This window comes from Podarcis erhardii (genome assembly GCF_964252035.2).
Source record: "Podarcis erhardii genome assembly, chromosome: Z".
Classification (NCBI taxonomy): Eukaryota; Metazoa; Chordata; class Lepidosauria; order Squamata; family Lacertidae; genus Podarcis; species Podarcis erhardii.
In genome coordinates, this window is record NC_138504.1 from 41707474 (window position 1) to 41723849 (window position 16376).

The 16376-nt window shown below is 46.8% G+C and overlaps 1 protein-coding gene across 1 annotated transcript in view; it reads right to left on the reverse strand.

Moving 5' to 3' along the window:
- Positions 1-14154, reverse strand: part of CAMSAP1 (calmodulin regulated spectrin associated protein 1) — a 51440-nt gene extending 37286 nt beyond the window's left edge. The window contains exons 1-2 of the mRNA XM_081848508.1: positions 13618-14154; positions 11255-11417 (exon numbers count right to left, since the gene is read on the reverse strand). Of these exons, the coding sequence (XP_081704634.1) occupies positions 11255-11417 (163 nt within the window). The 5' untranslated portion in view covers positions 13618-14154. The remainder of the gene's footprint in view (positions 1-11254; positions 11418-13617) is intronic.
- Between the last annotated feature and the right edge of the window lie 2222 nt (positions 14155-16376).

The following is a 16376-nucleotide window of genomic DNA, read 5'->3' on the forward strand; positions in this document are numbered from 1 at the left end:
ACCTGACAGAGAGAGAATAGGAGAAGGAGAAGGTGGCAACAGCAGCATCACTCCTGCTGCTGCCTTGTGCAATGAGAGGGTCACCGGGTTATTTGGAGTCAGGCCTACACTGAACTGCAGAAGCTGTGGGAGCTGTTTAGGAAGTTGGAGCAGCAGAACAAGCAGCTCCGCATTTGCAGTGTCGGTGGGGCTCCAGGCAGCAACCCCAATCTATAGCAGCAGGGTCAGGCACCTGCACACCATCGGCTGCGCCTCTTGCCATGGCTGTTAGCACCTCCACTGTCACCTTTGCTGCTGCTCTCTGCTGCCACCAGGAGCAGCCCGCTAATTCTGGGGCTCGAGAGTCACTGCCTTGGCCCCAACAAAATTGGGCCCAGGTGGGCCCTCCACTGAATGAGGCCCTCATTGGGCCCTCCACTGAATGAGAAAAAAAGGAAGAGGAAGTTGTTGGCACTGCAAATGTTTCAGCAGCAAGGGAGCTGTGAAGAGTGCCAGCCTTCTGAAGGAAGGGGAGCCACTGAAGCCCAATGAGCTGGAACGGCAGACCAAAAGGCATGCATCTTCTAGTGCCCTAATACCCCACCAACCAGGTGAATCGCAGGACAGGGCAGCAGTGAAAGAAGCATGTCTTTTGGTGCCATGTCAGCCAGGTTGTTAGGCGCCAAACAATGGCACCTGGACATCTCCACTGCCTCACAAAAGGCTGGTTGCCAGTCACAAAATGTGATTGGCGCCTGGCTAATTACGAATGCTGGTTCCCTTGAATTAGAAACAAGCAGCATGAAAATGTTTTTCCCAGAAACAAGCCTAAGGGCAAGTGCAAACAAGTTTTTTGCATCCAAATAATGGCATCTTATTCTAATTGCCCAATTACACAGAAAGTCAATGTTCCAGGTGAGCACAGATACCTATGTTTGCTCCTTAGTAGTTCCTCATGTCATGCACATTGGAGATAATGTAATACTGTACATTGGTTCGGATAATAAGCTGAAAGCTACCAGTCTCAAGTTCCAATCTTACCTCTTAGGCAAATCTTAGGCAAATCTCAGCTATCAGTAGATGAAGTCACAAGATCGCCTTTTAAAACCAATCTATTTTCAGCCAAGAAGTACCGTATTTTTCGCCCTATAGGACACACCGTCCCATAAGGCGCACCTAGTTTTTTTGGGGGGGGGATTAAAGGGGAGAAAAATTATTTTCCCCCCAGGCATGGGGCTGGGGCGGGGGAAGCCCGAGATTCCCTCGACCCCAGCCCCCAGAACAGGCAACTCTCTGCAAGCCGCGGGAGCCCAGTGCTGGGCTCCCGCGCCTTGTGGAGAGCTGCACAAAGTCTGGGCACGCTGAGCTCAGCGCACCCAGGCTTCGGCATGCAGGCAACTCTCCGCAAGCCGCGGCAGCCCAGCGCCGGGCTCCCGCGCCTTGTGGAGAGCTGCGCGAAGTCTGGGCACGCTGAGCTCAGCGCACCCAGGCTTCGGCATGCAGGCAACTCTCCGCAAGCCGTGGGAGCCCGGCGCGGGCTCCCACGGCTTGCGGGGATCAGCGCGAAGCCTGGAGAGCAAGAGGGGTCGGTGCGCACTGACCCCTTTTGCTCTCCAGGCTTCAGCGAAAGCCTGCATTCGCCCCATAGGACGCACACATATTTCCCCTTCATTTTTGGAGGGGGAAAAAGTGCGTCCTATGGAGTGAAAAATACGGTATATATTCTAGTTTTCAGATATCTGTAGAGCACATTTTGTTTTCATGCTAATTCTTTATTGCTACCGACAATGTTAAAAGCCTAATACAGTGGTGCCCCGCAAGACGAATGCCTCGCAAGACGGAAAACTCGCAAGACGAAAGGGTTTTCCATTTTTTGAGCTGCTTCGCAAGACGATTTTCCCTATGGGCTTGCTTCGCAAGACGGAAACGTCTTGCAAGTTTGTTTCCTTTTTCTTAAAACCGTTAATACAGTTGCGACTTGACTTTGAGGAGCAACTCATAGCACGCGGTGTGCGTCTCCGTAGGGGCAAGAATGCGTGAAGGCGGGTTCTGAGGGAGAGGGAGCATTGTTTCGGCGAAAAATAGCAAGGCGTGCACACTTCCCTCCCCACAACTCCCAGTTAGGGAGGCCAGGCTCCGGGGCTCTTCGGACGGGGCTCCTCCCTTCTCCCCCCCCCCAGCGCCCCGGCGGTGACAAGAGCACCTGCCCGGACCCTCCGGCGCTCGCCCTGCGAGGGGCACCCCCTACCTGCATCTCCGCGCTTTCCAACCCCGCGACGTCGACGGCTGCGGCAAGTTTGCCTCTCGGTGAGTGTGCGTGCGAGTGTGTGTTCTCCTCGCCCCGCTCGAGTTAGTCCCCGTGCAGCGCAGGCAGCAGGTGAGTCGCCCTTTGGCAGCGCGGAAGGTGCCGGGCCAGGCAAGGTCAGCTCAGGAGCCACCGGGGATGCGCCCCCGCACTCCTCTCCAACGGGCTGGATGCACCCCTCTCCGCTCGCGCGCTTCTGACTGGCCGGCTGGCCGGCTGCAGCAGCAACAGGGGCAATAGGCATCCACCGTTGCCGACGCTCCCCCCCCTCCTGCCCACGGCGGGCGGCTGGCTGGCTGGCGCTCTCGCTTTCTTTCGGGCTGCTGCTGCAGAAGGGATTTTGCACCAGACAACTTTTAGGCCGGTAGGAGTTTTGACTACCGCGGCAACAGCAGCAGCAGCAGCAAGACGGCGCCGACTGTAGTGCAAAGGGTCGGAGCAAGGTGAGCGGAACCGATCCCGGGGGCTCAGGCAGCAACCTCCGCCCCGCCTCCCCCCACCTCTCCCTCCCTTCCAAGCACCCCCCTTTTTTGAGGTTTTTGAAGACTAAAACTTTCCCGACACCGTGCTTCGCAAGACGGAAAAAATCGCAAGACGAAAAAACTCGCGGAACGAATTAATTTCGTCTTGCGAGGCACCACTGTAAACATTTGAAGAGTGAAGTGTTATCAGATCCAATTCGTTGTTTGAGCAGAACCAAGTAAAGCAAACTGCATCTACCTGATTTAGAAAAACAACAAAGGAACTCCATTTGTATTCAGGATTAAATTCTCTTTCTCCTTTTAATATAAGTAGAATGATAATCCAACTGGTATAAAATAAGGATCAAAAGTCCTATATATCACAGTTTCTAAAAACAAACAATCCTCCTGTGCTACCAAAACATATACCATATTTTTCGCTCTATACGACGCACTTTTCCCCCTCCAAAAATGAAGGGGAAATGTGTGTGCGTCCTATGGAGCGAATGCAGGCTCCTTGGCTACAGCGATAGCAACGTGAAGCCTCCAAAGCACTGAGGGAGTGCTCCCTCCGCGCTCCGGAGGCTTCGCGTTGCTTTCACTGAAGCCTGGAGAGCGAGAGGGGTCGGTGCACACCGACCTCTCTTGCTCTCCAGGCTTCAGGGATAGCCGCCTGAAACCTTTGGAGCGCACCATGAGTTTCTTCTGTGTTCCGGAGGCTTCAGGTTCCTTTTGCTGAAGCCAGGAGAGTCTTGCTTTCCCAGCTTCAGCAAAAGTAACCCGAAGCCTGTGGAGCACAGCGGGAACTCGCGCTGCGCTCCGAAGGCTTCAGGGATCTTTGAGGCTGGCGGTGGGGGAAAGCAGTGCTTCCCCCCACTGCCAGCCCCACAAGCTCTGGGGGCAGCAGGAAGGCAGCGCACCACCTCTGCGCTGCTCACCGACCTGGTCTTTGAGGCTGGCGGTGGGGGAAGCAGCGCTTCCCCCCACCACCAACCCCACAAGCTCGGGGGGCAGCACAGTTGAATGCACAGAACGCAATTGAACGCACAGAATGCACCTTGTTTTACAGGGGGAGAACAAGAAAAATAAATTCTCCCCCTGTTTGCGCAGCGCCCCTTCAGCGAAGCGGCAGGAGAAATGGAAGGGGCTCCGTTTCTCCTGCCGCTTCACTGAAGGGGCGCTGAGCAGAGAGAGGGAGAATTTATTTTTCTTGTTCTCCCCCTCTAAAACAAGGTGCGTCCTATGGTCCAGTGCGCCCTATAGAGCGAAAAATATGGTATTTATTGTATCTTTGTTTATATGACAGCATTCAACATACTGCAAGCCTCCTTTTCTAGCCTTCTATATACTGTTAGCCTTTTTTATGTTATCAAAGTCCCAATGAAGTCATAACCTAGATATAATATATTAATAAGTAGAAGAAAAGCCGTCTACAGAGAGCAGCTATCAACTGGGTGCAACTCTTTTTTATATTTCCATTTTTTTTCATAAAACAAAATCTCATCTCCTGCCAAGGATCCAAAACAATAGATTGCGCAGACAAGTGTTGTAAGTAGTACAACTGTGATTAGAAGAGGCTTCCAATAAGCACTGTAGTCCGTGTGCCCTAAAATCTACTTCTTACTTTAAACTTCTTGTTGTTCGCATTCATCTGTGTTGAAACAATGGAGTGCACCCAAGCCTCTGTGTTAGCAGCACCTAAGTGACCTCTCCAGGGTGCACAAACCTAGACATTGTATATGGAAGTCCTGGGCTGCCCAGCACTCAGCCTCACTGATGTGGTTCAAAAAAAAAGAGAGAACACCACGTTTGGCACCAGCCTAGCTTCAGGAATTGCTGGAAGGAGGCATTCAAGGTGCCATCCAACCTTCTTAGGGACTGCACTTCAGATTTGTGTAGGTTTTACTTCTTACTGTTTCTTCTCTTGAAGATATCCTGCAATACAGCAGAGGTTTAGGATCCAAGTTTTCCTTCTCCTAGATGGGCTACCTTCCCAGGTTGAAGAGCCCCATCTGCCCCTCACTTCCCTCTACAGCACATGCAGAAACAGCCTTGATAACCATTGGACCCACTATTGCTCTCATCTGCTCAGTCCACTGGAACCTGTCCCTAACTCACTCATCGGCTACTCTCACCTGGTTTAGCTAGCCAGTTGAAGTGATTCCCGGAGTGTGTCTGCTGTCACATGCTGACAGCTTCTAGGAGCCACAAGTGAGAGCTTAGTACAGGGTGGGGACCAAGATGAACAAACTACCCCAGAAAGAACATGACATGTCTTCCGCCATAGATACCCCTTCCTCTAACATCCCCTATACCCCATGCACACTTTAAACTAGACCATGTGAAAACCAAGTCCCAACCTGAAGCTTCACTAACTCAGATTTCCACAAACACTTCTACTCTCATTTTCTGAAGTAGCCAACCAGGATAATGGAGCCAAAAACTGCAAGCTTATACACTTATATGTGAGTTAAGTCTATTTCCTCAATGAGGCTCTAAGCAAACAGGCATATCTTGTTTAAAAAGAAATACTTGTGAGAAATATCATGTGAGAAATATAACTAGCTGAAATAAGATGCAGCCAATGTGTGGCTTTCCAGAAGCTGTTGGAACTAAAAAAATAACATCATACCTGACCACTAGCTATGCAGATGGTGGCTAGTGGGACCTGGAGTCTATTAACATCTAGAGCAGCCTTTCTCACCCTTGGGTCCCTAGATGTTGTCAGACTACAACTCCTAGCTAGCATGGCCAATGGTAGTGGATGATGGGAGTTGTAGTTCAATAATACCTGGGGACCAAAGGTTGAGAAAGCTGATCTAGAGAATTAACATGTTGGCACAAAGAGATACAGTATAGGCAGCAACCGTTTTAGGCATGTCTGATATGTGTGTGACCATAAACATGTGCATTGCGCCAAAACCGGAATTGAGGTGAAAAAGTCACAAAAAGGGGCAGAACAGGACAGTGGTAGAGTGGGGTGTTTCAAATACACATAATTTCACTTAAATGCATGGTGCCTTGGAACATAACCCCCACATAAATTGGGAGTTGCCTGTACTTACTGCACTAAAAGATACTTAGATTGTAACAATTATTAGGGTTTTGCCATGAGGCTTTTAAAAAAACCGTACCATATTAAGCAAAAATGTAGCAAGAAAGCGGGGGGAGCAACATAGCAGTTATGAGCAATAAATGAAGTACTTAAAGTTGGATAAACATAGATTTTGCATTTAATTTATTATTTTTTGCAACCTCAGGTTATACACAACAGGGATACACAGCAACAAGTGGTATTAGCCTCATTCTATTATGCATTTTAAAATTTGTACCTTATCCACCAGCTCTATATCCAAGTGAAATTGTTCTCACTGCATCTGCACAAGAGAGACTACAGCATAGTTCACTTTTGCAATGGGGGGGTGGGGAGATTTATTGGGTTGTTCTTGCTTTTATTTTGATTATGTATTTTGTGGTTTTATATTATGATTTTATCCTGTGAACCACCCTAACACCAGTGAGTATAGGATGGTATACAAATTTAATAAATAACAACAACAATTTCAGGGGATCATCAGTGATCCCCTGGTTTGCTTCTCCAACTTTCTGTCCTTTCCCCGGCTTTGCTTTCCTTCTGCAGGATGTCTACATTTCCTGCACTAGAAAGCACAGTATAACATTCCTAAACATGCAAGCGCATCATAATTAAAAAAAAAATACTGGCCAGCATGACGTCATTCAGATCAAGTAAGTACTCATAAAAGCAGCCAAAGGCCAAGCATCATTTCTGCCTTCATCACATAGTTCAACAGTGTGATACAGCAGCAAAAATAAATTAATGCTATTCTAGGCTACATCAACAGAAGTCCAGATCAAGGGAAGTAATAGTACCACTATTCTGCCTTGGTCAGACCACATGTGGAGTACTGTGTCCAATTCTGGGCACAACAATTTAAGAAGTATGTTGACAAGCTGAATTGTGTGCAGAGGTGGCCAACTAAGATGATCAAAGGTCTGGAAACCAAGGCTTATGAGGAATGGTTGTGGAAGTTGACTATATTCAGCCAAGAGAAGAGGACACTGAGATGAGATATGATAGCCATCTTCAAATATCCTAAGGGCTGTGATATGCAAGATGGAGCAAACGCAGGGTGGATAAAAATCAATGATTTATTTCTTTAAAAACGGATTTTTTAAAAAAATAAATTGGATTTTAAAAATAAAATGCTTTTGGAGGGAAAATATTTCTAAAGATAGTTTTTTATAAGTGGCAGTGGTACCTCAGGTTAAGTACTTAATTCGTTCCGGAGGTCCGTTCTTAACCTGAAACTGTTCTTAACCTGAAGCACCACTTTAGCTAATGGGGCATCCTGCTGCCGCTGTGCCGCGGGAACACGATTTCTGTTCTCATCCTGAAGCAAAATTCTTAACCCAAGGTACTATTTCTGGTTAGTGGTGTCTGTAACCTGAAGGGTATGTAACCTGAAGCGTATGTAACCTGAGGTACCACTGTACATTATAGTCCAAAGGCTATTCATCAGGAAATAAGGATTTGTTTTCAGTTTTTCATGTGTGCTTAACATTATTTTTTTTTTGAATTTTTTTTTGAAAAATTGTTTAACCGTATCAGTTAACAAACATGGATACATATGCTATAATGTTATTGTTTTAGTTAAATAAATTGTTTAAATTATTATTAAGGAAATTATTATTTTTCTTCTCCCAATAAAGTAGATCAGAAAACTTGTCCAAATATAAACAGTTAACTTATTAAGCTAATTAATTAACTAATTAATTTCATAATTATTCTTCTGCTCTAGAGGATAGGACCCAAATCAAGGGCTTCAAGTTACAAGAAAGAAGATTCTGACTAAACATCAGGAAGAACATTCTAACTGTAAGGGCTGTTTGACAGTGAAACAAATTCCCTTGGGAGGTGGTGAACTCTCCTGCTTTGGAGGTTTTTAAGCAGAGGTTGGATGATCATCTATCATGGGTGCCTTAGTTGAGATTTCTGCATTGTAAGGGGTTGAACTAGATACCTTTGGGGTCTCTTCCAACTGTACAATTCTGTGATTCTATAATTTATTAGAAGGGATCAACCTAAACTTAACTTAAGCCTCACATTTTAGTTGCGATATAGAACTAAAGTGTTTCAGGTGCTTTCAAAGAGTACAATTTAGTCCAGTGGTTCTCCATTGACGAACATTTTGGTTAGTAAATGCTTCAGTTTTCGAACATGCCTCAGAAGTTGAACATGCCACGTGGCTTCTGCTGAGTGCAAGATCCTGAGGCCTAGCTGTTGGCTATTGAGTTTTCCGTTTTCGAACATTTAAGAACTCGAACAGTCTTCCGAAACGGATTACATTCGAAAACCGAGGTACCACTTTACTGATTTGGGGGGGTGGGGCTCTTATATACTACCTATTGCAGTGAAAAGCTCCTTCTAAAATGCCTTACAAATTTAAATATTAGTAATGCAAAGCAGTTTAAGCTGCAATAAGAGAGAACCAATCAAAACAACTTAAAACTCCATAAAACTTAACAACTGAAATAGAAACATCACCATTATCAATACACAGGTCAATTTTATCTCCCAAAAGACAGCAGAAATGTTTTTGTTTTGTCAGATATACTAAAAGCTTCAGCAGAATAGGCCTCTCTTGAGGTGCTCCACAGAAAAGGCACCACCAAAGAGAAGGTTCAGCTTCAAGGGAAATGATAAAACTGGCTTCAAATACTTAATAATAATAATAATAATAATAATAATAATAATAATAATTTATTATTTATACCCCGCCCATCTGGCTGGGCCTCCCCAGCCACTCTGGGCGGCTTCCATAGAAAGCAAAAATACAGTAAAATATCACACGTTAAAAACTTCCCTGAACAGGGCTGCCTTAAGATGTCTTCTGAATGTCAGGTAGTTGTTTATCGCTTTGACATCTGCTGGAAGGGCGTTCCACAGGGCGGGCGCCACCACAGAGAAGGCCCTCTGCCTGGTTCCCTGTAGCTTTGCTTCTCGCAATGAGGGAACCGCCAGAAGGCCCTCGGCGCTGGACCTCAGCGTCCGGGCAGAATGATGGGGGTGGAGACGCTCCTTCAGGTATACTGGACCGAGGCCGTTTAGGGCTTTAAAGGTCAGCACCAACACTTTGAATTGTGCTCGGAAATGTACTGGGAGCCAATGTAGGTCTTTCAAGACCGGTGTTATATGGTCTCGGCGGCCGCCCCCAGTCACCAGTCTAGCTGCTGCATTCTGGATTAGTTGTAGTTTCCGAGTCACCTTCAAAGGTAGCCCCACGTAGAGTGCATTGCAGTAGTCCAAGCGGGAGATAACCAGAGCATGCACCACTCTGGCGAGACAGTCCGCAGGCAGATAGGGTCTCAGCCTACCAGATGGAGCTGGTAAACAGCTGCCCTGGACACAGATTTGACCTGTGCCTCCATGGACAGCTGTGAGTCCAAAATGACTCCCAGGCTGCGCACCTGGTCCTTCAGGGGCACAGTTATCCCATTCAGGACCAGGGAATCCTCCACACCTGCCCGCCTCCTGTCCCCCAAAAACAGTACTTCTGTCTTGTCAGGATTCAACCTCAATCTGTTAGCCGCCATCCATCCTCCAACCGCCTCCAGACACTCACACTTAAGGAAACTGAAGTAAGGCCTCACCTGAAGATGACATTGCATACAAATGAAGTTTGTACAGAATGAGGCACTTACGAAGACCTTTAGCACTGGTCAAGTTTTACATATTTCCATCTCCTTCCTTTCACCCCCACCAAGTGCTAATGCCCTTTGTGACACAGAACAACTGTGCTCTCCAGCATAAGCAGAACCCATGCCTTACAAATAAATTAGATGAGATGAAGCATATATGAAATCAGATGAATATGCCTTGTATACAATTGACATTTTTGGTATGCTCATTTTGAGGCAATACTCTATTACTACCAGGTATTCTGAGAAGCAATCCAAGTCATTTAAGGACTAGAAGGACTGAAAGGCTTCTCATTTGTATTAGAGGATAACACTGAAATTTAAAGATATTAACCTGCTTATGGCTGGTTTCATATGCAAAACACAGGAATATTAGCCTAATCTCTATACTTGTTTACAGAATTAGTATACTTTTTTAAAGGTGAGGAAATCAATTAAGGGAATCTGACATTAATATTGAAGCCAAGTATGGATATGTCTAGAACTTGCCATCACACATGACTGCCCAAGCCTAGTTCCCATGGAGGTTTTAAACAAACACAGGCCATGCAACAAATTTGCTCTACACAAAGTAGACCAGTTAGTGGCTGCACTTATTTTTACCAAAATAAGCTAATTCAAAAACCCACAAAAATGAAATTTTAGATATTTACTTTAGTGTCCAGTTATAATTTTTAAACTGCAGTTACAGCTTGTGTTATGATAGAATATTATTTGACTTTGCTGCTTATTGAAATTATAGTATACTTTCATAAACAGAAGAAGTGAACCAAAAACTTGCTCAAAGCTCCTAATTTTGCTGTGCCACATAAACAATCATCCCCATTCTAAAAGCTGAAAACAAACCAAAGCCATGTGATTGCAGGAATACAGTGTATTACTTAGCACCAACACAACACAAGCTAATGTTAATCCATTAAGCATATTAGAGTTTGGCAAATTAGTCAGATTAACAGTGCTATCTAATTTTCTACATGTTACATTTTGTTTCAGTTAAAAGTATAATACCGATATAAAGCCAAAATCCTGGCACAAATGACAAAAACAAAGAACTCATAGAATCATAGAGTTGGAAGAGACCACAACGGCCATCAAGTCCAACCCCCTGCCAAGCAGGAAACTCAAAGTAGACGAAGCAGAATCTACTTTAATACAACACACTGGATGGCAATAGTGCTTCAGAAGACCATAGAAATAAAACTAAAGTTTCAAACAAGATTTTTTTCTATCCCATCTATTTATATTCATTACCCACAATGTTATGCAAAGAAATGAATGCTGCCTCACTGCTATGTTCTAGAATACAGCAGCCTTGGTTAAAAAATAGATGAGTGAAATATCTACAATATGATACAGAAGCCACAAGATTCTTATTCTCTATTCAGCTATGCTCCATAAAAAGGTAGCAGCAAGGATCTACAGGATTGCCAGAATGAATCACACAATAATAAGGATTTAAGGGCCTTCAAGAGCCTAGCCTTTGTAGGTCTAGGTTCTGTGTGAGAGAGCACTATTTCATGAAACAAAAACAAAAACACAGTTATATGCACTTCTACAAACCATTCACAATGAGGAAAAGGGATGTACACTGACAAGGTTCCTAGCAAGCACTTATTAATATCCTGGGATCTAAAAACATGGGAATAGGGGAAGCAGGCAAATCGGTTTGGCACATGATTGATATGTAAAACACAGATCATTTCAAATCCATTTAACAGCTGAGAGAGCAAGACAGGGGAAAAGCAAAAGGGGAGAGATAAAAGAATAATCACTCAATGGGGATTTTTACCTATTCCATAGGCTTTAGCACAGATCCATTGTAGATTAGCAGCTATTTTTGCTCGAGCTGAATCATAGAGCTCCAACGGAACGATCTCAGCTGCACTATCTGCTAGAGCATCCATTTTTCTTCTGGTGCTATCCCCACCAGCACAAACATCAACATCCGCCATCTGAAACAAAAATAAAAGAAACCCAGTCTAGCACTCATACACATAATAGGCTCATATGTACAGTAGCAAGTACAAATTCTGTAGTCCCAGAAGCACTGGAGGTTTTTTATTGCTATGGTTTGCTCTGCAATTACAGTAAATCTCAGTCTCAATTCTTTCCCCCTTCTAATATTCATTTGATGCTGCATTTTATATATATATATGAGAGAGAACATGCTAAAGCTACTCTTTCAGCCCTACAATATGAAAGGGAACATACAAATCACACTTGTAGTCATAGTCTTGCTCCAGACACCTCTCCAGCATGTTAACAGCCTAACAATACAGACAGGTACCAGGCAAACTGCTGGAAGCAAAAACCTATTCTCATATGATTTCTCTAACAATTGAAATGAAGGAGGCACAGCAGGGAATGAAGGCAACAGAAGGCAGAAGGCCTAGGGTTTCCCATTCTTGTCATAGCCTCATCTCTTTCCTTCATCCTACTCCTAAGAAGGATGATCGGTTAGCTGAGATGAACAGAAGCACCAGACACCCTGGAGGCAAGAGGATAAAGGGAGAGGGCAGAACAGAAAGGTCCTTCCACCAACATCTTCCTTACCCTTCTTCACCAGCACACTCTGGCACATGCCAGGGCCAAGGTAGCAAACAAAAGGTGCTTCAGCCCACCTTTTCCAGGCAGAGTGCTGCTCCCCAACAAAGACAACAAAGGACATCCCTTCAGCACCGTCTTCCTCATCTGTCACATCTTCCTTTTTGCTGTCTCACCCGCCTCTCCCTTTTCCAAATATCTCCCTAGCTTTTTTCAGTTGCCTTCAGTTCTTCTCCCACTCTACCTAGTAACTATATATGTGTGTAGGAGTATTAAACCCAGTGCTGCCTATTGCCTTAACCTCTCCCCAATACATTTCCACATCTCCCTTAGAAGCCCATAAACTTCTGTTCCCCCTGCTTCTGCTCCAGTTCTCACCCCATAATGTCACTTTCACCTCCCCACACAAAAACACAAAGATCCTTAACAGCCCAGTCTCTTTTCACAGCAGACACTGCCTTACACATATCCATGAACCTGACACCCATCAGACAATTCATTTTTGTAATAAATAGCATGGACAATAAACACAGCACAATATGACATTAATGGTGATTAAGACAGCAACACTACTGTTTAATATCCTACCCTTTCCTATATTAAGATTACTCCCTTCCACCATGTACTGCAATACTGGCCTCAACCTTTTCCTCATCCTCTTCACAGCCCATCTCTCCTGATCTTCCAGTTTCTGCCCCTCAACACACCCAGTCCTTGCCCAAACTTCCCATACTTACATCTCAATCTATTGCCTCTCCCCTTGTAGCTCCTATTAGTCTACCACACCCCCCACACAATAATCAACCCCCCCATTGGCCCACCCCTTCCCTCAAACAGCCTCCTGCTGACCAAGCCACTGCCCCTCCAAGCCTCCTACTCTTATCATACTGTAGATTTGTTATTATTATTATTATTGATAAAACACCCACGCAGACACCCAATCCTGATCCCCCAACCTATACTTTTCTACGATTTCCCCATGACCTGTTACTTCCACGCACAAATAACCAGACCCCCACCCCACCCCAGCTCCTCTCCCCCAAATTCCCACCCGTCACAACACGGCAATAAGACCCATGGCTGTCTCCCATGCGCACAACAACCGGGCAAACCCCCAGGCCCAGGCTTTACCTCTACCCACAAGCTCCTCTGCCGCCCGCTCCCAGATACCCCACAACTCTTCATAACCACAAGCAACGTAACCAGATTTCTCCCCTCCTCCTCCTCCTCCCGCCCAACCCCCCACCCTGCCCAAAAAAACATAAAAAGATCCTGGCCCGCCCACCCCACACACCGAATCCCTGCTCATCCTCAGTCGCTCACTCGCGATGATAACACAGGTTAGAACACAATAACACACCCCGCTCAAAAACAGCCAGGCCCCCCTCCCCGCAGAGCCCTTCCGTCCAAGATGTCAGCTCTCCGCTCCCCCCCCCCCTGCCCACACGCCGTGTGTCCCTCATACAAGTCGCCGCCGCCGCCGCCACTGCGCTCCCTCCCCCTCCTCGTCCCCTCAGTTCTGACAGACCCAAATCATACCGCCCGCCCCCCCCCCCACGGCTGCCCGCCCGCCCGCCCCCCGCCATCATCTGCCGTGCGCCCCCTCACCTTTTTTTCCTCCTTCCGAGCCGCAGCTACCTCATGCCAACGCCGGGCCGAGCGCCCCAACCGCCGCCGCCCCACCACTCCCGCGTCGTCGGAGCCCCCACCACTACCACGTCGGCCGCGCCCAGGGCCCAAGGCCTCGCGGCGGCAACGGCAAGGGGTAACCCCCGCACCCACCTACCCCCGCTGGGCTGGGCAGGGCAAGGCAGGGCTGGTCTGGTCTGGTGGGCAGGCGGGCGGGCGGGCGGGCTGCCTCTGTCGCCTCAGCTCAGCCTGGCTCGGCTGAGGGGGCGGGGGAGACTGGAGGGGGGATCGAGACCGGAGGAAGGGGGGGGGAGGAGAGGACGCGCACCCGCGAGGCTCGCGCGCCTCGATAAACGGAGGAGAATAAAGAGGGCGCGCATGCGCCCGCTCGCCAGGTGAAGTAGGTGTAGAGGGTTGAGAGTGTGTGTGTGTGTGTGTCAGAGAGAGAGAGAGAGAGAGAGGGAGGGAGGGAGGGAATGCGCGTGCGCGTGCCGCGGAGCTCCTTTCTCTCCCTGCCGCCGCTCCTGACTCCCGCTACGTTCTGTTCGCGAGCCGCGCTTCAGTATCTTTAATGCGCGCGCGCGCGCCCGGAAAAGGGGGGGGGAGAGAGAGAGTGGGTGTACGCGCTCGGGGGGAGGGGGTGTCTACAGCTAAGGGTTGATTAGCTGGCAGAGAGAGGGGGGTGGGGTGCCCTGCAACTAAGGGTTAGCTTACCTGGAGTCAGAGGAGAAAACTAATAAATCAGGGTCACCCGCCTCCTGGCTTGGGTTGTGATCTGCAAGGTAGGCTGCTGCTGCTGAGGATAGTGGACTGTAACTAACATGCAACTATCCAGATCTGTCACTGAGGTCAAGGGTGTCGGAAGCCTGTATGGTAAAGACTGAGCAGAAAGCACAGAAGCTCCTGCTCGAGCGAAGTCAGGACGACCATGCAGGCTGCTGGTGTTGCATACCTCGGCTTGAGAGCCTGGGCACACGCGTGCACGCGAACAGCCTTGGGTAGCTTTGCAGCATTGAGAAGAGGCCCTCCATTGAATGCCGCAAACGATGCGCCCAGGATCATGGATGGGTATGGGGGGGGCGGAGCTGCCCCCACAATCAATCAAAATCAATACAAATCTGATGTTCTGCCCCCTCATAAAAGCCCGTGGGGGGGGGCCTCCACAAGAATCCTAGCTACGCCCATGCCTAGGATGCCACCAGCGTAAAGGCCCTAGTTCATATCACAAATATGCTGGCGTCCAGGGCAAAGCCTTTGAACCCGTTCTCAAAGAGTAGGCAGGCACCCTGCAGGAGCAGACAGTCCTTTGGAGATGAACCCCAGTGCTTGGACTAGGCAGTGGCGTAGCGTGGGTTGTCAGCACCCGGGGGAAGGCAAGTAATTTGCGCCCCCTAACCCGTGGATTTGCACCCCCCTAACCCTACCCCTAACCCTAACCCCCAGATGTTGCGCCCGGTGCGGCCGGCCCCCCCTGCACCCCCCACGCTACGCCACTGGGACTAGGCAATAGGAACTGACCCTCCACAGGTTCCCCACCTCTGGCTTAGACACATATGCAAATATGTAATATGTTTCATCAAGGTTTTTGTTAGAAATTTCATAGAATCATAGAGTTGGAAGAGACCACAAGGGCCATCGAGTCCAACCCCCTGCCAAGCAGGAAAAGAGAGAACAACAGAAATGGTCCCCTTAGGACGTGAAGTTTTCTAGCTGGGAAGAATATATTTAATAATAGGGTCAGTGTTTGATAAACAGCATGCTTATCATGGCTTGGATATTCACTGCAGAGCATTAGAAGAAACCCTGCAATGGGAGACTGGCTTCAAAATTCCTGACATACTTTGAGAATGATGAAAATTACTCCCTTTCTAAGACTGTTAGGACAATAGATATTCCAAGCTTACGGATAATTGGGACTCTTTCATGTTATACTGAAATGAAATTAAAACATGCAAAGAAATATGTAAGGCAATCCTAAATATCATTCAGGCTGCAGACCTAAACCCCCTTATGTAGGAGCAGGGCAGTCTCTACTGAATTTCAGTGGGTTTACTTCTGAGGAGACAGGTATAGGATTGCGCAGTTAAATTTCTTTCAACTGCAATCCCTCCTTTCAGGTAAAAATAATTATTGCAATTGCAGTTATATGCATTTTTAATTGTATGTATTTTTAAAATGAAAATAGCCATTGGTTTTTGTTTTAAAGAAAGAGTCCAATGCATAAATTGTATCAAAATGAAGGCATTCTCAGGTATCATAATAGGGCATATGGAAGGAGGCAGTCTCTATGAATGAAGCAATTATGGATAACTGTGTTATATTGCCAGAGCCATTCCTGGTTCCGTCTGATAATTGCGTTATAATGACTGTCGTATTCCTTGGGATGTTAATCTGATCTTTCTTCCTGAAGGGCAGATTGCTAAATGAACCGGTCACAACCATTATATTGTGGGGGAGCGGAGTGTATACATGCACACACATCCATATGTTAAAAATATGTTACCAAGGTAACAACGGAATTAAAAATTTCCTTTGTATATCATATATATGCCATGGTTCCACCCACACAGAGTATTTTATTTAAATTTGGCAAAGAGAAAATAGGAAAACATGAAGTGTACCCAACTAAGTTCTACTCAGACAAGAAAGACCAGTGCTTTTCTTCTAATAAAAAAAAATGTTTAGGGGTACTCTCATTTTCCTATTCATATTGAAATACTGCCCCTCAATGAGACCAA